Raw genomic sequence first — 23,333 nt, 5'->3', positions numbered from 1 at the left:
AATAAAGTATAAGCTTCTTAAGCACAAAGACCTGTCTATTCTCCATTGTTACAACCCCTAAGAACAGTGCCTGGCTTCATAACTACCTGTTTATTGAATAAATGAGTAAGCAAACAAGTAAGAACCAATTTATACTGGATAGAATCCAAACAGGTAGAGAAGACAGACTGGCATGAGCAAAAAGGTATTGTGATGCAATGTGGCACCCTGCAAGGGATCCTGGAAAAGAAAAAGAACACTGGTGGAAAAACTAGGGAAATCCAGATAAAGTCTGAAGTTTTACTTAAAAAACATAAAAATAAAGTAGGATAGGTGCTATTAAAGATTTCCAAAATACAATGAGAAGACACACCAGGAGCAAGTAATCAGGACACAAAGATTTCAAAGCAGAATAAAAATCTGGATGTAATTTTTTCACTGAAAAACCCAAGGTACCTGCCTCTAGAAACAGGCAATTATTCTAAAGGTTAACTGACTTGTTTTATTGTTGCTGTTGTTATTATCATTTATCATTTTTGTCTCTCCCTTGCTACACACACACACACACACACACACACACTAGAATGTAAGCTTCATGATAAAGGGGACAAATCTGTATTATTCACTTCCTTACCCCCAGTATCTAGAACAATGCCTGGCATACAGTAAAACAATGCCTGCCTCGAAAAATATATGCGGTGAGTGAATGAATGAGCCATAGAATTGGAAATACCATAATTTAGTCAATCATTGCCCAGTTAACAGACGTTCAGATGGTCTCCAATTCAGATTGGTTTTGTTGCGATTGCCTTCTAGTGCCGTTATATACAACATATCTTCAGCTACTGAAGCATATCCTTAGCTACTAATCCCTTTGTTCCTGTAGTATGGATTCCTCAAGGTGAAACTTCTGTCACGGCTTTATGCCCCCTTTTTAAAAAATTTTAACAGGAAGTGCCTTTCCTAAAAGGTAGTGATGATTTACTGTCACATCAGCAGTGTATAAAACTTTCTTATTTCTTTCCCCACTCTAGATAATGTCAACTGTTTTAATATTTTCCAATTTGTTGAATGAATAATTGTATTTCATTTCAAATTAAAATTAAAAATCTTAAAACACACACCACACAAAAAAGGTATTGTGACAAGAGTGTACAAGGCAAGCCCAGGGGACTAGTCTGGCAAGTTATACCAGACTTCAAAAGTTACTGAGTGTCAGGCAAAGGACTTTCAATTTCATTCTATAATGGACCAATATTTGCTTTTCATTAGGAATAAGAAAAAGTTAGTAAAACCAATGTGGCAATACTGTGTAGGATGGATTGACAGGGATAGAGGGAAAGCAAGGACACAAAGCTGTGCTACGTGACCAAGCAGGAAGTAATAAGATTAGTGAATTCAGGGGTGTGAATTCACCAGACCATCTCCCTGCATTGTGCCTGCTTTCCACTACCAACTCCACTGGCCCCATCCCACCACCATCACACGAAAGTACCTGGAGTGGGACATGAAGCACCATCAGGAAAGGTACTTATTGGCTAAGACTTTTTGCTTTTTTCTAAAGAAAACTTTTATACTTATTCTATGTTTAGAGAATAAACATACAAACCTAGTTGAAATATCACCTTAAAAAGTTTTAAACTACAATTTGTAGCGGAATATGTAATTCAAAATACCATAGAAATCTGAACAATTCTCCAAAACCCAGATGAGATGAAGATGAAATGAAATGAAAGTTTCAACAGTGATAGAACACACAAGTATGTGTCCTGTATTTCAGGTTATTGATGCCATGGAACATTACTACCGTGATATTAGTCATGGTTAGTATTATTAAGCTATTTACAGAAAATTATGTTTCTCACTCACATTTCATTTATTTAATATGGGTCCTCAGCTTTCCCTGCCACTAATTTTCAGAGGGGAAAATGCCCTGATAAAATTTCCATTCAAAATTATTGAGGCTTTGGATTTAATACTCTTCCCACACAAACAATATTTCCATTGGACAAATGCAAATTCTACCAGCCCAAAAAAGAGTAATAGAAAAGACAAATTTTTTCACATAGTACCTAATGTAAGAGATGTAAGAGAAACAATAGCTTTTTAACAGGAATAATGAACTGCAATCATCATTCACGTTTCATACTCACTGTCTGCATGGCTTGAAAGGGTGCTGTGTTAATGGTTACTGAACTACTACTTGCTGGAGGTGACTGGAAGCCCTGTTCAGAGCCCTTTGACATGGGAGGATTTGGAGAAGCTAGTGAAGATGGTTTCTTGCTTGGGGGAACTGCTGCCTAGGGAGGAGAAATGCAATATCAGCCAATCACCTGCCATACAATAAACAGTTAACTTACACTAAACCCCAGACTGGCCTAAGTCAGCAAGTCCTATAGGACGACATTCGGACACAGGAATGCAGAAGAATAGCTTTTGCTTACAATTTCAAACCTCAACTGCTGAGGATGCACACTAGCATTTGCTTTGCACGGCTTGCTGACTAAGTGAGAATCTTACTATTAATCAGTCTAACAGACGAGGGGCTGAACTTTTTATGAGGACCTAGTCCTTTTCAAACCCTGTAATGGTATTTTCCAGTTCGGAATCTAGTATTATTCCAAATTTATACAGAAGAATTAGGCTTAAGAAAAACCTTGGGTTAGTTACTTAGTCAGTGTTAATTTTTCTCTATTTTAAAGTCTTATTAGTGGATTCCTCAGTCAGCTGCCTAAAAAAAGAAAACCAAACCTGAGCTAATCTTAACTAAGGGAATAAGCAAGTCCTTAATATAATAGATTATAAAGCCAAATGCTTTAAAAGATATGAAAAAACCAATACCAATGAGATTCTGAAGCAGACAGCTGTGACTCACTAGGTGGCAAACACTTCCTCTTCTTAAAATAAGGAACCAAGTAATTTTAATTTAGACCAAGTCAACACCATAAAAACTAATGCTTACCTTTATTTTCTTATACAATGAACACAAATTCTCATAATAGTTAACCAAAAAATAATAAAACCTAAGAATTGCTAAATTAATCCAAAAAATCATCCTATCTTGCTATAATCTATCTCAAGGATTTGCTCAAACACAGCTAAAACTTGCACTTGAGAATTGAGAGGAAAAATGTAATACTGTCAAAATACTTTGACAAACTTAGGCAAAAAGAGAATGTAACTCATTCCAATTGAGTCAGTGCTAATATTAAAACTATAAAGTTTTTGAGTCTTCTGTTACATGGATAAAACGATTTTTCTCCTAAGGAGTCCTTCAATATGAATATAGTGAGAAACTTGAATTAACCCTACCCTTACCTAGAAATTTTCATTTTTTTTGACACTAGCAATTTGGACATATTTATTTTATCTGAAAAGGCAATACACTATTAAGTCCATTTATACGGTAAGGTCACAATAAAGTTAAAGTTACCTGTATAAGTTCCAGGACTACAACATCTATAGAAAGCAAACATTAGTAAGGTATAAACGTTAAATCATTAAACTGATTATGCCTGTAATTCATACAATAAACTGGTTCTGCTATTCTTTAAGACAGAAAAGAAATGAAGACAATGGGTCTCTTATTACCTCAGGAGTCTCTGAGGTCATAAACTCTGTTTCAGATCCTGAAGAGGCCTGATCGGTAGTAACCAAGCAAGCATTTGAGCTACAAGTAACTGGAGAAGAAGCAGCCTAAATATAGGAAGATATAAAACATCGTAAAAGGCACATTTTGTTCACTTTATATTTCTTGGGCCCTGGGCTTCCTAACACGTTACTCTCATTGAGCAATCACTCGTGCCAAATGGTATGCTAAACACTTTTAACACATATTAATATATTTAATCCTAACAATAACCCTGTGCAATAGGTACAACTATTCCCATCTTATTCATAGTCAGGCAGAAGCAAAGAAAGTTAAGTAATTTACCCAAGGTCACACTAAAATTAAGCAGAAGAGCTAAGATTCAAACCCAAGCAGTCAGCTACATTGCCTTTCCAGGCCTAGTCACCAGAGCTACACATCTAATCCCATCCTCATTTATCAAGACTCTTGGCCCTGGAAATCTGGGGTCAGATTTTCTATCAGGCTCTCAATAGCAGTTCCATGGGAGATGAGCCCAGGGTACATTAATGCTCTAGGCACGGGCCTGCCAGGGATCATGACAACTATGCGTTTACTCTAAGTGCTCTCAGTGTCTTAAAGAAGTCGGCAGAAGTATAAATAGAAAGGATAAGCTCTATATAAATCACAATAGCACCAATATTCTAAGAAAAATTAAAACTAATATGTATAAAATACAAATTGGGAGAAAGCACAGTAGGAACTAATGCTGTGACAACTGTAACCAATTAAAAACTAAGAGTAGCTAGGAAGGAATGCTATGGCACAACAGGTAACATAACAGAGATCCATAAAATTCTAGCAATGGCAAGGTCTGAAGTGTCGGTGAATCCACTCCTTTTATCTAAATGTTTCAGTGTGGTTCTCAGAAGCCCAAGTAATAAAATGGGTTAAATAGAAACTAATTAATGGTAACCAAATATCAGAACCTTTCAGTGACCTTCTAGAAGGGTTCATCATGATATGCCACTTCTTGATAAGGAGATGGGGACCAAGTTCTAAAAAGCCTCATGGAAGACCTTTAAAAGGTCTTATGGAGAAAATTTTGAAATCCTTTAGAGCATTTAATGTACCTAAATAGATATAATTTAGATCTGACCAAACTATTAGAATTATTATAAAACGGTAGTGTTTCTAAAAGTAGGCCTTTCTTCTGGTCCTCTCATTAAAACAATGAGACAACCACCCAAAATAAGTGAGACTGGCTATTGTGGGGACGTAACTAACTCTATTGCCAAAGAAAAATTCAAAGATACTAAGTTAAGGCAACTTGGCCCACTTGATAGTTAAGCTTTAAAAGACTTTGAATTTTAGTTAAAACGTTAACTTAACAAAAAAGATGAAGAAACATTCTTTACATTAGTATTTATTTAGAAGTTACGGCAGTTCTTGCTTCCAAATTATTGCTCTTTAAGAAGACTGGCTGGAGTTCGTTTTAAGTACTGCTGAGTAAGCATGATGTTTGAGGCCAGCGGTTCCAAAAAATGGATGTGCAGATTCACCCAGGGAGCAGATTAAAAATACAGATGACTAGACGACACCCCTGGAAATTCTGACCCTATAGGTCTAAGGTGGTATCTAACAACACAGTCATCCCTCAGTATCCACAGGGAATTGGTTCCAAGACCCACTATGGATACCAAAATTCGCAGATGCTCAGGTCCCATAGTTGACCCTTCATACCCGTGGTTCCGCAACTTCGGATTAAACCAACCTCAGATCCGTAGTACTCTATGTATTTAGTGCTCATTTCGGCAGCACATATACTAAAATTGGAACGATACAGAGAAGATTAGCATGGCCCCTGCGCAAGGATGACACGCAAATTCGTGAAGCGTAGTACTCTACGAATTTAGTGGAAAAAACCCATGTATAAGTGGACCCGAGCAGTTCAAATGCATACTGTTCAAGGGTCAACTGTATGTACTTTTATTAAAGTGACCAAGTTATTCTGATGTAGCCATCCCACAGGCATGCCCTGAGAGCTACCAGACTATTGGTTTATCAAAAAAAATCTCAGGGCTTCCCTGGTGGCGCAGTGGTTGAGAGTCCACCTGCCGATGCAGGGGACACAGATTTGTGCCCTGGTCCGGGAAGATCCCACATGCCGCGGAGCGGCTGGGCCCGTGAGCCACGGCCGCTGAGCCTGCGCATCCGGAGCCTGTGCTCCACAACAGTGGAGGCCCACGTACCGCCTCCACAACAGTGAGAGGCCCGCGTACCGCCAAAAAAAAAAAAAAAATCTTAACTTGTCACTTGAAAGCCTCATAAAGAACCTAATAGCTAGACCAGATAACATAGAATTCTTTAGTTAAAGCAGTGACTGGGGTGAGGGACCCTGCTTAACAAACACATTTTGAAAACCGAGCTACATCTTAAACTAAATATAAACCACTGTAAACAAATGGTATTTACTCATGAGTTTTTGGAAGGGAAGGCAACAACTGCTGAACCACCTGATCAAAATATTTAACCTACTGTCAAAGCAGCTGCTGTCTAGAAAATTGCCATAAGGTTTTCAGAGGGATCCTGAGGAAAAAAATTTTTTTAAAGTAATGACCAGAAAACTAGCAAATCTTGAACTTACTATTGATGGAAATGCAATGTGGCATTTACAGATCTCAATGATCTGGTCCCTTTATAACTCTAAGTGTGTTCTGTGAAAATTAGTTCATCAGAATGTTAGATATATGTAGGCGGGTGGGACTGGCTAACCATGAGTTAAGCAAAATTAGTTTCTTTCTTTACACCCTTTACTCTGCCAATATACTAAGTGACTTAGGTAGCTCAACAGCAAAGTAAGATTCCCAAAGTACCTCCGAATTCTTCAGGCTTACTCTTTCCTTACTAACATCAGTTAACCTCCTCTATTATAACAGATGACTTCCCCATGTTTAGTAGGGAATTTTTTGAGAACCAGCTGTACTTAATCTAAAAAACTAGATACCCTTAGAACATTTTCAATAATTTCATTAGGTATATTAGAATCAGCGAGTCTGATCATTCTTGCCAAAGCAAGAGTTTCCTCCCTGAATAGCAAAGACGAGTAAATGAAAGATCAGTCTGGAAAAGTTACCTGTAATGGCTCTTGAAGAAAATCACTTTGATTGGATAGATTTTGTTCTGTAGATGCTGCAGAGAGTGAAATCAACAGTAAACTACTGAGGGAGGAGAAAAGTTTATGCATACCAACTAGGTGGAAACTAAAGTTTATACTTCATAAAACAAAGCAGTATCTGGCAGAACTAGCTCTCAAGTCCTTTCTATTGTAGTAGAGCTCTAAAAAGAGTCAGAGAGGATTACAGAAGAAAAGGATACTAGTTCCATCAATGGACAAAAGCAGCATTTCAAGGCTTCCAAAAGAAAAGAACTATGACTTTTAGAAAACTGGTAATTGTAATCTGGATGATAAAACCTGAGCTATCATGAGCAGTAATTAGCTGATACACTTTAAGTTACAAGTGCAGGGGTCATCTGGCTCTTCAGTTTTTTTTTCTCTTTGATCATGTAAAATTAAATACACTTTTCAATTACATAGTTTCAGTTTGGTTTCTTCTTATTAATCTCTATTACTTTTGTTAAGTACTTTCTCTTCCTTCTCCTTACCCTACCCAGGAATTACTGGACCAGTCTTCTGGTTGGTGTCTACTGCTCACTGCAGCTGGGAACTATGGCTTTGATTATGTCATTCCACCTCTGAGATAAACTAGTGTAGAACAAAAAGCCTAAAGTCTGAAGCATCAGACCAGATTCAGATCTGGGCTGCATCATTAGTTACTGTGTTAACCTGTGCACTAAATACCACTGATGTAATTTCACTCATAGTTAGGATCCAAAAGCCTCCACACTAGACATACCGAGTTGAAAGAAGTCAAGCAGGTTCTAGTCAGAATTCACTCCAAGAAGAATATAAAAAGTAGCAAAGACAACTAATATTGTGTACTTCCATTCACCTATCTGGAGACCTTCTCTAAAATGCAAACTGGTCAGTTAAGTACGCTAACATCCTCATGGTAATTTACCCGTATGTAACTCTGATAACATATGTACACATTTAAAAAAATTAACACACAGACATAGTTTAACCTTAAGATAATCTAGAGTAAAATTATATGTAAAAGAAGTAATTGGAAAAACAGCTGTAGGTCTAACAAGTCTTAAGAATGAGGACATACCTACTGGGCTACCTGGAGTAGCTGAAGGCGGCTGTGATGATGGAATTGCACTTGGAGGTTTGTCAAAATCCAGAATAGATTCCTAAAGACAAGAGTTTAAATAATAAGTGAAAACAAAGATTATCATTTGTTGGTAAAGCTATTACCATTAAATTATTTATGATGTCAACTGCTTATTAGCTATAGGAATCTAGCTAATAACCATCTCAAGATGTTAATAACTTAGTCTTTATAGGAGAAGAAACAGAATTAAAAGAGAAATCTAAAGTAACTGTCAAACCTTAAAACTGTGTCAGGGGCTTCCCTGGTCGTGCAGTCATTAGGAATCTGCCAGCCAACACAGGGGACACGGGTTCAAGCCTTGGTCCAGGAAGATCCCACATGCCATGGGGCAACTAAGCCCGTGCACCACAACTACTGAGCCTGTGCTCTAGAGCCCGCGAGCCACAACTACTGAGCCCGCATGCTGCAACTACTGAAGCCCACGTGCCTAGAGCCCGTGCTCCACAACAAGAGAAGCCACTGCAATGAGAAGCCTGCACACCACAACGAAGAGTAGCCCCTGCTCGCCACAACTAGAAAGCCCATGTGCAGCAACGAAGACTCAATGCAGCCAAAAATTAATTAATTTAAAAAAAAAGACTGTGTCAAGTGTTAAAACTCCAATAGTAATTCTAAGGCCAAATGAGGAAAAGAAAACTCCTGACTTGAAGTCTTTAACGTTAATCCTAGTGTAGACTGAGCCCTCATTTTTATTATAACCAATGAGAGGGTCTAATTATTTTATCTCAACCACTAAACTAACTCATGCTCTTAGAGACTTTCATGACAAGAAGGCATTCTCTTCTCCCATCTGCCTATCCTGGTTATCCTAAAAATATTTCCAATGTTTTGAGTACTTAACTTATATACTCACAGTGATCGTTTTAGGTCTTTTATTTATCAAATAATCTGAAGAGGTATGCAATTCCCTCACTTTACAAATAAGCAGAAGGTTGGAGGTTAAATAACTTGCCACAGATTACACAACTGGTAACTGGTAGAAGTGGATTTAAATGCAGGTCTAATTCCAAAGCTCAAAATCTTTTTACTACACAAAAATCTCTTATTTGCCTTCTTCATCCCTCAGTAATACCATACTATTGTGAAATTCTGTAGGAGTCTGTATGACACAATTGAGCATGTGTCATAATGAATGTCTTATGATTATCTACACACAACAGCAGCAATATCATTTGAGCACTTTAAGCTTCTTACATGTTTAATTCATTTTATTACTCACAACAAACAGGAGTAGGAACTATTATCATTTTTTCAAAAAAGAAACTGAGGCAGGGAGTTAAGTAACTTGCCTAAATTTTTAGAGCTAGGAAGTGGCAGAACCGAGATTTGTACTCATTCTGGACACCAGAATCTATGCTCTTAACAACTTCACTTAATGCTTCACATCAGAAGCTAGCAGCCCCATGACTATCATTTAAGATTCACTTAATAATGACTCATACTTGCATAAAGTTACAAGTTCCTTGAATCTGGGTCATCAGATCCTGCAGTTTTTCTTTCCTCAATACTGGATCCTTTGGAAGGGTAGAGGAAGAACCTACAGGCTGATGCATAGGCTTAGGCACCTATAAGATAAACCCATAATGTGTAAGAGTGAAGTTCAAATTCAAAAGCCTAATTCAGGAAACTAAACTTATCACTACATCTTAATGTAATCAAAACACATAGCAGTGCTCATTTATAGATTTATCTCAGGTAAAGAATTTCCACATAAATGCATTTTCTAAGTAATTTAAGCAAACTTTTCATGTTTCCTCCTTCAGAACAACTTTAATGGGAAATGTTTCTAAACATCATCTTTTTAAAGGGAAGGCCCAGAGCAACAGAACTTCCTTTGTAGAAGTTCTCTCATTATGGACATCAGTTACCCTGTGTCCTCTATGATAAGATGCCACTGACTATAATATAAAACACATCAATGATTTTTTTCCCCAGGGAAAAAAATTACTACCTCCACATTAAATATACATCCCATTTTTAACACATATCTGACTTCAGAAACAGTAAGATGTAAAAGAACATACATATATATCCTAGAGTTGAGGAAATATACTATTATATTCTGTTATACAGTAGGTATACTTTGTGGGGTAGGGGGCTACTGATGTTTAGAAGGTGGTTCGCCCTCCTGCTAAATTTCTTAAGATTGCTGAATACCCTGAAATAGACCTCATGTCTATGGTTATTTCTTACAGGTATCAGCAAGCCTGTCCCTACCAGCTCCTCTTCTCCACCTTCTAATTCACTGGGGAGTCACACAGCTAAACTTGTCAACAGTGTCATAAAGTAACTGTTAATAGACCCTAAGGGAATATATGAAAGGCTCTTTTAAGAGAAAAGTATGAACTTTAGTGATTTATTTCATGTTACCTAGTCTTTTGGCTTTGAACTCTACTTTGCCCTTGACAGTACTTGGTCATGTTCCAAACAGCTGAGATTTCAATACAGATAGAGGAAAATACTCTACTATACAGAGAAGCATCCTCTCAGTCACTGAGAGACCCCGTAACTTCAATATAATGATGTCTGTGCCATAAAGCACATTAAATGAGTTTTGACCTTTCCAATTAAACACGCTTAATTTTAAATACTATTCAGCAAACAGCATGGTATCAATATTCTGGTACGGTAAAGGTTCAGCACTGCTATACCTAGTGGAATTTTTAATTGTGGTTTTTTAAACAGCTTTATTGAGGTATTAAATTGGGTTTTTAGATATAAATCTCTCAAAATAGTTGCTATATTACAATTACTGTCATATGATATCTAGTTAATGAAAAAGGCTATCAATCTTCTGCAGGGTCAGGAAGAAGCTAAAATTATATTACCACTTAAAGAGAAAGAAAGGAAAATAAAAGGAGACAAATAATTCTAAAATTCTCTTCCCATAAGGTAGAATTGAGGCGGGGGTAATTTATAAAATGCAATGCTTTGAATTCCCTAAGCAAAATGTTTTTCTCCCTCCACCTTTTTTAATTAAAGTATAGTTGATTTACGATATCGTGTTAATTTCAGGTATACATCACGGTGATTCAGTTTTATGTGTGTGTGTGTGTGTGTGTGTATTCTTTTTCAGAGTCTTTTCCCTTATAGGTTATTACAAAATATTTAGTATAGTTCCCTGTGCAATAAAGTAGGTCCTTAGCAAAATGTTTTTCAAACTGTTAGAGGACCAAAGATTTCCGGGCATGCCTTTGGCTAAAATGGTGTGGAAGTACAGCAACACTACTAGATGTATATGGAGAACACTGGGAGGGTAGCAAGTTCACATTTCTTAGCAAACAAGGTGGTAACAAGTCTTCAACAAGTCTGCAATGAAACAGTGGTAAATAACTTATACTTTAATAAAAGACAACACTAACTAGCATCGTATCCAAGATTATTCATTATAAGCTTCTTATCTTACTGACATGGGTTATTTATCATTAGCAGAATGAGGCCTTGTATTTGAACTAAATCTCATACTCCAAAACCTAATTACAGAATATTTAATGGCTATACTTTTCATCTGCAGAAAATTCTTCTGAAACAGAAATAGATAACTAATTCAGATCCTTCCCCAACTACTGCTTCTTCTGAAACAGGACATGAAAGATTCCTGTTTCTTCTCCTGACCATCTGTACCTTCTTCAAAGAGGACAGCCTAATTTGAGTGACTATAAATGAAAGAGAAGGAAGAGAATACAGAAAAATGTAACTTGTCAGAAAAAGGTCTCCTGCCTTTTGACACGCATTTACGTTTCTCACTTCTTCAACATTATGGTTTTTTCTGAACTATCCACTATTTTGATGTTATATCATGTCATTAAAATTTGAGCACTAAAACAATATTTTCTAATTGTGGAAATTTCACTTCAGGTTAGGCGCAAATGACAGATTAAATCTGCTTCCAATTTTTTAGGGAAAACAAATTATGCATTAAAGAGCTAAGTGAAATACTTAATACATTAATTAAACATGGGTTTTACCGATCTTTTCCTAAAGAGAACTTTTAAATTATCACTACCACAAATCTCTATTTATGCCTACATTGATAGGAACAAACTGATACAAATCAACTCACATCTTTGGGTTCTGTATTAAACTTCCTGGGCAGCAGCTGGTCATTTGGTATGAGGCTTGCTGTAGCTACCCCCCAGGACTTTGGAGAAATCTGTGATTGTGGTGTTAAAGGGTGTTTTTGACTCTCAACATTGTTTTCCCAGGATTTTGGAGTCTCTGGCGGTCTTGAATCCTGTTCTTCACACGTGGGAGTGGTCCATGACTTGGTGATGTTCTGTTCACTCTGCACAGAAGGTGTCCAAGACTTTGGAGTTTGCTTCTTTGGATCCTGTTCTTTCTGCAGCTGAATTGGCCAAGGCTTTGGTGTCTCCTGCTTCTTCTGTTCCTCTTGAATGTATCCCACTTTGGATTTAAGAGCTTCTTGCTTCCACTGGCTAGGAGTTGCCTTGGTTTTCGAGACATCCTGCTTCTTCTGCTCTTCCTGCAGAGTGGACCTGAGTTTTGGAATCTCTTGTTTCCTCTGTTCTAAGGAAACTGCAGGCTTTGATACCTCCTGGTGCTTCGCGGAAGACTCCCAGGACTTGAAGGATTCCTGTTTCTTCTCCTGACCATCTGGTTCAGTAAGCACATCCCAACATTTGGGGAGATTTGGTTTTCTAGCATAATCTGCTTCCCAAGATTGCTCTTCATCTTGTTTACTTGAATAATCTACTTCTGTCATGTAGCGTCTGTTAAGAAACTAAACCACAGGGAAAATGTGCTCAAGTCACAGTCTGTAGAAGACCTTGAAGGGAATACTGAACTCCTATGTCCACTGGTCTGAGCCACTGTGCTAACAGGAAACTTCTGACCTTATCCTACTTGAAAAGAGTATTCTACTTTTATGTCCATTCCTTTCCCCTCAATTAACAGAATGACAAACTTCAAAAGTATACTTCAGAAGTAGCAACCTATATTTGATTCACCTAAGACTGGTAAACAGTGCACACCGTGGTGCCACATTTGCTTGACTCAGGCTCTTTTACTAAGGTTACTCTGCCTCTGCCAGGCTCAGGACCACCTGACTCCCTTCAAGTTAAGGCAGAGGGTAGTTCAACTACACAAAGTCCTACTCTTTACACTGAAGCCTTATGTTTCTTGAATTACCAGCCTTTTCTTTATTCCCATTATATATCAATCATACTGTGATTTTGCTTCTTCCATTCTTTTCGGCTTCCATGAATTCCGATGTCACTTCAGAAAGAGAACAAATGCCCTCTTCTATTACCAATATGAGTAAATTCTGGAAAGAGCAAAATCCCACCCATCTTCAAATTCCAATACAGGGACCAAAACCACCATCACCACCAGCTAACACTTGAGCCGTTCTGCGTGCCAGGCCAAATTGTAAGTAATTCAGATTTAACCTTCAAACCTCACAATAACCATATGAGGCAGGCATTGTTATTATCCCCATTTTATGTAGGAGGATAACAGACACAGCTGGGCTATATATCTTGCCCAAAGTCATTAAGCTAATAAGCTGCAGAGCCAGGATTCAAGCTTAAGCAGTCTAGCTCCAAAGCCTCAGCTCCTAACCACAACAATATACAAAAGTCTCAAAAAACACAATTGACTGAAAATTACCTTTTGGTACCTTACCTCTTGTGGTTGTATCTCTGGCTGTGCAAGTTCCATAAGAGACTCTGAGAAGATAAAAGGAATATTAAATAAGTACTAGGTAAACTACAAGTTTTTAGACTGATTACACTGTAATTCATTCTAGCAACAAATTTCAGAATAGTAACAGAAAAAGGATAGTGCAATTAAGTACATTCAGGGCAGGAGTAATTCTCACTATTGGGTGCTGGTCAAAAGCATGTGGTCTGAGGCTAGTTGAAGCTAGTAGCTCTGCTTATATAAGACACTTTTCTGAAGTCACGTTGTAGTTAAAAACTGATTTCTGACTGAAAACAGGACTATCTCCTCTTACCCACAAACACAGCTTCTTTCAAGTTGGATTTATAGCTCTGGTGCCATGGGGTAAACGAGAAATACTCGAATCTTGCTAGTGGCTACCAAAAGGCTGCTTGGACTACCTCCTTAGAAGTAATATTTCTTAAATAAATCCAGCCTCAACAATAAATAGCCAAGGTGCCATTTACTCAAAGTATTTCTTCCCCAAGAAAAGTGGAATTTTGAAAAACATTATTTCTTTTACTGATTTTGGCAATTTTTTTCCTAAATCAATATGTTAACCTTAGATTATTTACATTCTTGTTCTACACAGTATTGGAATGTACTATAACTCACATTTTAAACAATGGTTTTAAATGGAATGATCCTAATAGTTTAACAAAGAGTTAAACTTTAATAGTTTAACAAAGAATTCAAATTCTATAAATGCCTCATTTTAACAGTGTACTCTCTTGTAACAAAGTATAACCTAATGTTTCTATTAAGGTTGGCTCTGCAAATCATGGTAGTAAAGCCTAGAGATGTGTCCTAAACCTAGGCTTATCCTGGGGCAAGTAAAGATTTCTATGCATGTAGAAAATAAAATTAAAATAATCATTTTACAATGATTTGACTCATTTTGGTTAAGTGTTAAAAATGCAGCCACTATAAACAATTTCAGAGATCACAACAAACCTGACTCTTTGACAGATTCAGTCTTCGATAATTGTTTTTTCTTCTCTGATTTTATTAGCATTTCTTCCTCCAATGATACCTCTTTTTCCTTAGCATTTTTTGGAACTGGAATACTTTCAAAATAGCCTGAGTTCAACAATTTAGATAGTAGATCTTTCATGTGTTTGTCTAAGAAAGAGTGATTAAGACTTCGTTATCACATAGCTTAATAGTTCATGGAAAATTATTTGGAATAGAAATCGTAACATAATTTTATCCTAGTTGTAGTATGTCATTATAACAGTCTACACTGAGGGTATTCAAAGAACTGGTCGTACCATGAAAAGGAAATATGCAGTCCATCGTTACGTCATGCTGAATCAATATAAATTTTAAAAATCAGAATCCCAAAGTTTAGCAAGTCACTTAAGTTTCCCTGGGCCTCCATTTCCACCATTTGAAAAATGGCTAAAAATCAGAGACTCCAATCAAGGACTTTATCTAGTATGTTATAAAAGCACACATCTATTCCCTGAGCTGGGAGAAAAGTGATTCCTCCCATCTGCCCCCAAGACATCACAAAAAGCAATTACTCTACCTTCCCCAAGTAATTAGGCTTTAAGAGAAATAAACAACACAGTTCCTCAAACATAAACTTTAGAAAAACCTATTTTGGACAACCTCTAAAGAATTTTTAAAGTATAAAATTCCATGATTAAGATTTTACTCTTGAGTTATGCTATATTTCACTCCTAGCACATCACCATTTGATGATCAAGAAAAATCTTAAAATGATATTAAAGTCACTGTACCATAAATAGGTCTAAAGTCTATTTTATTTTTAATATCCACTAAAAACATAATTCCCAAATTAAGCAGAGTTCTCATACTTGATTTGGGTCTACTATTCCTTTCACAGAAATACTGTGACACACAGATGACCTTTTTTTTTTTTAATCAAATTTGAGGTATAATTTACAAAATTCACATTTTAAGTATACAGTTTTAACAGATGTTAAGTCATGTTACTTCCACCATAACCATGATACAGAACATTTTAAACAACTCAAAAAGTTCCCTTATGCCCGTTTTATAATCAATCTCCTCCCGCTACTCCCTGGCAACCACTGACCTGCTATCGTTCTAGTTATGTCTTTTCTAGAATTTCATATAAATGGAATCATACAATATGTTCTCATTTTTTGTCTGGCTTCTTTCACTCAGCATAATTATTTTGAGATTCATACATGCTGTTGCAGCATCAATAATTCATTCCTTTTTTCATTGCTGAGTAGATGCCATTGCATGAATATATCACATTTTGTTTATTAATTATCAGTTGGTGTGCATCCAGGATGTGTTCAATTTGGGACTATTATAATAAGCTGGTATGAACATTCATGTACAAGTACTCATGTGAATGTATGTTTTCAATTCTCTCCGGTACCAGAAGTGTAACTGCTTGGTTATATAGTTAAGTGCATGCTGAATTTTATAAGAAACTAACAAACTAGTTTCCAAAGTTTTTGTATCATTTTGCATTCCAGCCAAGCAATAAATTTCTGTGGTTTAAACTTTAAAGGACTTAGAAACTGAGATAGTTATTCATACTTAAATATTTTTAAAAAGGAAGCAATCACTAGTAACAAAAATGTTTACCAGCTTCCAATGAGTTTTCATTATCCTAAACTAGTACACAAAACTGTGTACTTCATGTCCAAACATTTGTACTTGGTCATTTGGCCAAAGCCTATCTAGGAAGCCAAAAGGACTCTTTCTCCCCAGATCATTTCCAGACCAATAGACAACAATATTTCAATAGACTATGTACCCAAATCATTCTTATTTTCTTAAGCAGGTCTGATAGATAAGCCTTGATATTAACAATATGTGGATTTAAGATTTGTAAATAGAACAGGTACTACCACGCACAATAGAGAACTGAACCCCAAAATGCTCAAGCACTAGTCCCTAGCTCTTGTTCCCAAATCACAGTGACTCGTCACCTCAAAACTCTCCCTAGGCTCCATTTTAGCGAGTACAATTATACAATAGCTGCTTTTAACAGAACTAAACAAAGATATCATTCTGCCGATGAATCTAGTATTGTCAGACATGTAAGTTCTGATGGACTGACACAGTTTTGGCCCTCAATATCATACTAAACTCCTAGATGTAAAGTTTAATATTTACTGCATAAGTCCAGAGTAGAGAAAACTCACATGTCGTTCCTACCACTGCTTTCTCACTACCTTCCAAAAGGTCCCAAAAGTACAAGGATGACTGCTCCATCTGGTCTTCAACACTGACAAGGAAAAGCAGCAGCAGAACAAAGTGGCTTTAGAGGCACATATATTTATATATGGAGCAGTACAATTTATACAATATAACCCATCAACAATTAAGACATTCAATGTTAATTTTGTGTTTTTTTACTCTTTGGAAATGAAAAATTGAAATTTTATAAAAGATGACTAAATACCCATTTATGGATTTCAAATGTTCAGCATTTTTCCTTAAAACAACTAAAATAAAGATTTTACCAAATACAGTTATTAAGGAATAGACCAAAAAGAGTTTAAAGCAATCATTGTGGTATCCTTCATTATCAAGTATATGCCCTAGATAAAAAAAAAAAAAAAAAAAACAGTGGAATGGAAATATTAAGAGCTGCATTTGTCTTTAAAGAGAGCAGCTCATTTTTCAAATTGTTTCACTTACATTTCACATATTAAAGTAAGCCACATTCCTTGGATCTACCAAAGTGAAGCAAGAGAAGGAAGCATCCAAATAGGTAATGATGATGGAACAGACTATTGGGATGGGAATAAATATATATATATATGGCTATATATAGGTAATTAAGAGTTTTATCAGGTTTCTTCCTGCACTGATAGGGCTAATTTCTAAAGCAGTTGAAATCTAACTGCTTTTGCATGGCTAACAGACACAGCATTGAAACAACCTGTATCTAACAAACCAAAAGCATACAGCTTCTGCTCATTAGCTGATTTACTCCATCTAAGCAAAAACAGTAAATAGATACTGTAGGAGAAAAAAATTGGGTTGCCTCAATTTGCTGGCTTTATATTTTAAATTATCAGATTTGTGTCTCAGTATTTACTCACAGCCTAAGAAGAACACTCAATAATTCTTACTTTGACAGTTTAGTGATACTAATCAAGTTAAATTTTATTCACCTCCACTTAAGTACAGCAGTAGTAAGGAGACAAAGACTCTCAGGTAACACAACAGCCTGATATAATTACAAAAAATTTTTAAGAATGTACATAATTAGTATTATGGTTAATACCTATATGAGGTTAAAACTTGATCAGACATTTTAAAAATCAGTGTTATAATAAAGAAGCAGGTTAATGAGATCATTCAAATTCACTTTCTTAGTAGACAGGCTATCAACCTCGTGAGAGTCTGGGCAGGCCAACGTTTCCAAAGCTGAATATATATATATACACATACACACATACATATACATACATACATGCTGAAAAGCTAGACTAAAGTGTTATGTGTCCTGTTTCAGGAAAATATTTTCATTAACTTACCTCAGACTTTCATTTCTTTCAGGACAGGTCAATTTTGAAAATTTAATGAGGTAGTCAAGTTCTTTTAAAGGCAAATACACTGCACCATTCAAGCCCCCTTTGAAGTCTTTCTGTACATGTTCCTGCATCAAGTTCTGTAATACATACTGAACTTGAAGTATAGTGCGAAGCTTTTTCTTCTCAGCCTCAAGTTTTAGCATGTGCTCCCTTCTCTGGGCTTTCTTCTGCGCTTTAAGCAGCTGTTAAAACAAACGCTAATTAAGGCTGACAACTCTCCACAACCCATACTAGCAATCCATTCGTCTACACAAGTCCAGTCCCAAAGAGTTGAGATTAGATGATAAATCTCAAATATATAACACTGACTGTGAAACTGACAAGGTCATTTAACCGCCTGCTTGCTTTTTGAGCTAAAGAAGTCACCGAGTACTTAGCTGGTTTGTCTCAGCTAACCAAAGCTAAAGAAGTCCAAATATGTGACTCCCAACCCCAGGCTGAATGAACCTAGTACCTCTACTATCACCATGATGAGAAGCAAAGTACCTATCATTAATGTCTATATTAATCACAAGGTTTTACTTTTCCATATTATGTATACCAAGCCTTTTTAGGCTAAATATTTTAAGAAAATGCTTCAGTTTAGTTTGGGTTTTTTTTAAAATCTTATGTTCCAGGGGAAGAGTATTAAAATGGTTGATTTTCAACCAACCAAAGAAGACTGCTTAAAGCATAAGGAACTGAAAACCAAACAGAAATAAAATGTCTTATTTAGCAAACAGGGGTTTTTTTAAGCAAAATTGAGAGAGATTTTCATAATAGTTTGTCATGGAAACACACATGGAAAATTAGGGGAATGTAAGTTTTCCCTCAAATGCGTGTGTGTGTGTGTGTGTGTGTGTGTGTGTGTGTAGACTGAGCAGCTCTGAGTCTACTCTAAAGCTTACAACTGTAATACCTTAAAGTCTGATATAATATATGGGTCCCAAAAGTGGCTTCTCATTTATAAAATACCAATAACAAAAAGTACCATCTATTTCCACTGAGAAACCCAAAAGGTCTTTTCTCCCCATAGGTGTTTTTCTGTTTGTAATGTTTCCAACGTACTGGGTATTTTACAAGGTATGAAAATTAAGATAACAACAACAAAAAAAAACTTTTATATTTTTCCTACAGATGAGTTAAAGTACTTTGATTCACCATCAACATTTAAAACTATACAAAAGAGACATTCATAAATCCTAATCAAGATGGGGTTTAAAAAAATAAAACCTCAGGAAAAAGATTCATTATGGCATTATTAATTCCTTTCTACAGGGTATGAAAGCAACTTAATAAATATGACTTGTGCTACTACCAGGGACAAGAGACAATGGCTGAAGATAAAATTTTAAGAGTGAGAAATGGACTGGTTGGGGGTTACGTGGGCAAGGGTATTTTCTTCAGGACGGCAAAGGCTCAGAAAAGCTTTTTCCAAGACCTTAATATGGACTTACACCAATAACACTTACCAAACTCAGCTTCTGCTTGAGAGGAGGAAAGACGATAGAGGTGGCAATTCTAGCTCTCCAAGACAGTGGGATTCCCTTGGACACAGATTCATGGTGGTATAAGAAAAGGCAATTGGTGCTGAGGACATCTTCAGGACTATATCACATGATTACCTCAGATCTCTCTTCGGCCACCTCCCAGGGTTGGATTAGGTGTTCTTATGGGCTCAGGTCATCCTGAACTTCCCCTATCAAAGTATCTATTATATAAAATGCTTATCTTTTTCTTTAGCTGCATCCCCCTTACGCTTCAGCTCCATTATGGCAGGGACTATACCTCTGTTGTTCACCAGTATATCACTAGTACCCAGCACAGAGTCTGACACATGACAGAACCTCAAATATTTATCGATTCTATCAGGTATCAAGTAAGAAACATGCTGTCTCCTACGTCATAATCAGATGTCATGAAAACCACTGACAGCAGCCTATTCTTATTTATGTGGAAACTAAGAAATCAGGTGACTTCTCTTCTTTCAGTTGAAAACTGATTTAGAAAGAAGAAGATATGAAGTAAACTGCTGTCAACCAATAGCACCGAACCATAAAATTTATTTTCTGAATCATGACTTAGAATGATAAATCCCCAAAGGACAAAGCTCATACCAGGAAGATAAAGAGAGATGTGGTGGGCTGAAGGCTTCCAACTTTAGTTTGAAGGGAAAGAAGAAAATGTTACACAAACTGCAAAACAGGCTACCATAGAAGAGGTCTGATGAAAGAGTTAAAAAAGAAAGCCCCCAAATTCCTAGGCTGGAAGGTACTTCGCTATAAAAATAGTGAACCTTGGACTTCCCTGGTGATGCAGTGGTTAAGAATCCGCCTGCCAATGCAGGGGACATGGGTACCAACCCTGGTCCAGGAAGATCCCATATGCCACAGAGCAACTAAGCCCGTGCGCCACAACTACTGAACCTCTGCTCTATAGCCCACACGCCACAACTACTGAAGCCCAGGCACCTACAGCCCGTGCTCTGCCACAAGAGAAGGCACAATGAGTAGCCCCCCCGCCACTCGCCGCAACTAGAGAAAGCCCGCGCACAGCAATGAAGACCCAACGCAGCCAAAAATTAATTAATTAATTAAAAAAAAGTGAACCTCCATAGGTGCCTGGCACATGGATGGTGTTTAAAAAAAGATTTAAATCTAAATATCTGCAAATGAAGCAACTGACAAAGGATTACTCTCCAAAATTTACAAGCAGCTTATACAGCTCAATAACAAAAAAACAAACAACCCAATCCAAAAATGGGCAGAAGACCTACATAGACATTTCTCCAAAGAAGAAATATAGACTGCCAACAAACACATGAAAAGAATGCTCAACTGCATTAATCATTAGAGAAATGCAAATCAAAACTACAATGAGATATCATCTCACACCAGTCAGAATGGCCATCATCAAAAAATCTAGAAACAATAAATGCTGGAGAGGGTTTAGGGAGGGTGGGAGGGAGACGCAAGAGGGAAGAGATACGGGAACATATGTATATGTATAACTGATTCACTTTGTTATAAAGCAGAAACTAACACACCACTGTAAAGCAATTATACTCCAATAAAGATGTAAAAAATAAATAAGTAAATAAAAAGAACATCATACATTGAAAAAAAAACACCTGAGTGGAAAATGAAAATTTGACAGGGTAACTCAGAAAAGAGAGTTAACAGAAATTTTTAAGTATTATAAAAATATACTTCAAACCTCCAACCAGAAGGCAGATATAAAAGATCTTTTTTTTAAGCACAATGGACCAAAACTAAATAAACTTAACATATGGGGGGGTGGGGGGACGGGGAATCAATCACACAAGAAAAAAAATGACTTAGAAGTATTGTATCTAAAACAGCCTAGAAGTATTTAACAACTGTGAAACTAACAGAAAGTATTATAATTAAGTGATGAATAAGTAAACACGAGTTAAAGTGTGCCATGGATAACAAAGCTAATATCATCTTAGACTTGCATTAACAGAATTATCCAGAAAACAGAAGGAAATGTCTCTATACTACACTATTTTAGGTTTCACAATACCTTTCAAAAGTTAATTAAGTCAGACATCCAGAAGAGAGCAACTCAGAACTATATTTTACAAGGATTAAGATGGTAGCTGTCTTCAGCTTCAGAATGATGTTTTGGGGTTTTTATTTTTTTATTTGTTCTTTTTTGATGCCACAGGAATGGAGAAGAGAATTTTAATTCGCCAAACAAGAAAATATCCAAAAAGTAGAAAAGACTATCTTATGAGGCATGCTCCCCATCTCAGAAATGAATTTACCAAATTATTTCCTCAATTGGTAGAACATGATCTTTCAAGGGCCATCTAACACTAAGATTCTAAAACAATGAAGAATACTTCATTAATGAATGCTTAAGACTTCACTATTAATTACTGATTAAATCTGTGGAAGAGAAAAGTTTGAGTTGCCAACACAGAGCAACTGAAACAAGCAGTGGGACCAGACTTAACGCTATTTAAATGTAAGATGAACCATAAATTTTCCTGGTAATAACTACCACGCTCTCAAGAAGAGTCTACCAATAACGCTAAACTTACAAGCGTATGTGATATAAATTTTCAAGCCTATATTCTAAAACGTCTTTAATAAATGTTATCTGTCAAAATAGTTTTCATGCCCCTTCTCAATGATTTCCATAATTCCACAGTGAAATAATACACATTAGATAACTAACACTTTATTCACAATGCCTCATATTCAGATAACATTTGTGCTGAGACTCTAGAAATCTGAAAACACTAGTTCTTCAGAAACTATACTCCACCCCACCTCCCCCGATAAAATATCAGCAGGAATGAGATGAACAATAACCAAACACCATTATCAGACACTTGATATTTTCTTCAAGGTCAGTGCTTAAGTTCGTTTTAGGAAAAGCAAAGAAAACATACTCACATCTTGGCTCAGTCCAGAAAAGGTTTTCTGAAGCTCCTTGGCAAATTCTAAGTTATGTAGCACTTCTTCATATTTCTCAACTGCTTCCTACCGAATAGGATAAAAAAAATCAATTCTGTGAACTTCTAAGTACAAATATCTCAAAATAAGTTCCTTAATAACAGCAGAGGAGATTTAAGACTTTAGGAACTAGCCATTTACTATACATACTCAAAAAAAGTAAGGAGAAAGTATTTAATAGAAGTTACATAAAGTTAAATTTAAAAATTCAATTGTTTATGCTAGAAATCTGAACCATACTAATAATAAAGCTGACTATCTATAAAGTCTAAGGTCAGAGAGGCCTGTGGGTTTTAAGAGCACTGAGCCAATAGGATTCCTCTGTCAATATTCATTCACTACACAAATATATTACACAAGTAGCACAGTGAGAATCACACAGATGAAAGCAACCTCAAGAAACGTATACTATGGTAGGAAAGACTTGTAAATAACTACCTATAACAGACAAATTAAGTATTGTGACAGTCGTGCAGCTTGTGGGATCATAGTTCCCCAACCAGGGATTGAACCCGGGCCCTCAGCAGTGAAAGTGCAGAGTCCTAACTACTGGACTTCCAGGGAATTCCCTGTAAATTTAAAGAGGAAAATTTTCTTTGAGATTTCACAGATGAACGAAGTTGATAATTAGAGAAGGGGTAGGTTGTTTTGTTTTGTTTTTTAATTGGGGTATAGTTGTTTTCCAATGTTGTGTTAGTTTCTACTGTACAGTGAAGTAGAATTCCCTGTGCTATACAGCACGTTCTCATTAGTTATCTATTTTTTTGGTGGGACTTTACCTCAAAGG

General features: G+C 36.4%; 1 protein-coding gene and 1 non-coding gene across 5 annotated transcripts in view; one reads left to right on the top strand and one right to left on the bottom strand.

Moving 5' to 3' along the window:
- Positions 1-23,333, bottom strand: part of CAPRIN2 (caprin family member 2) — a 41,332-nt gene that overhangs the window by 7,725 nt on the left and 10,274 nt on the right. For 2 of the 4 annotated variants that reach the window (XM_024747138.1, XM_024747140.1), the window contains exons 4-14: positions 22,487-22,573; positions 18,024-18,262; positions 16,680-16,762; positions 14,479-14,646; positions 13,489-13,532; positions 11,909-12,586; positions 9,288-9,410; positions 7,783-7,864; positions 6,684-6,739; positions 3,571-3,675; positions 2,133-2,279 (exon numbers count right to left, since the gene is read on the bottom strand). In XM_024747138.1, coding sequence (XP_024602906.1) covers positions 2,133-2,279; positions 3,571-3,675; positions 6,684-6,739; positions 7,783-7,864; positions 9,288-9,410; positions 11,909-12,586; positions 13,489-13,532; positions 14,479-14,646; positions 16,680-16,762; positions 18,024-18,262; positions 22,487-22,573 — 1,812 coding nt within the window. Of the gene's footprint in view, positions 1-2,132; positions 2,280-3,570; positions 3,676-6,683; positions 6,740-7,782; positions 7,865-9,287; positions 9,411-11,908; positions 12,587-13,488; positions 13,533-14,478; positions 14,647-16,679; positions 16,763-18,023; positions 18,263-19,531; positions 19,607-22,486; positions 22,574-23,333 lie in introns of those variants that run through there. The other 2 variants (XM_024747137.1, XM_024747139.1) reach the window with 2 other exon arrangements.
- On the top strand, positions 5,350-5,456 carry LOC112401075 (U6 spliceosomal RNA). Its single transcript, XR_003003520.1, has one exon. It is a non-coding gene; the product is annotated as a U6 spliceosomal RNA (small nuclear RNA).

Source organism: Neophocaena asiaeorientalis, unplaced genomic scaffold, assembly GCF_003031525.2.
Source record: "Neophocaena asiaeorientalis asiaeorientalis breed wild unplaced genomic scaffold, Neophocaena_asiaeorientalis_V1.1 scaffold487, whole genome shotgun sequence".
In the NCBI taxonomy this organism is placed as follows: domain Eukaryota; kingdom Metazoa; phylum Chordata; class Mammalia; order Artiodactyla; family Phocoenidae; genus Neophocaena; species Neophocaena asiaeorientalis.
Note: the sequence above shows the minus strand (reverse complement) of the source record. Positions and strands in the feature narration are given on the sequence as shown.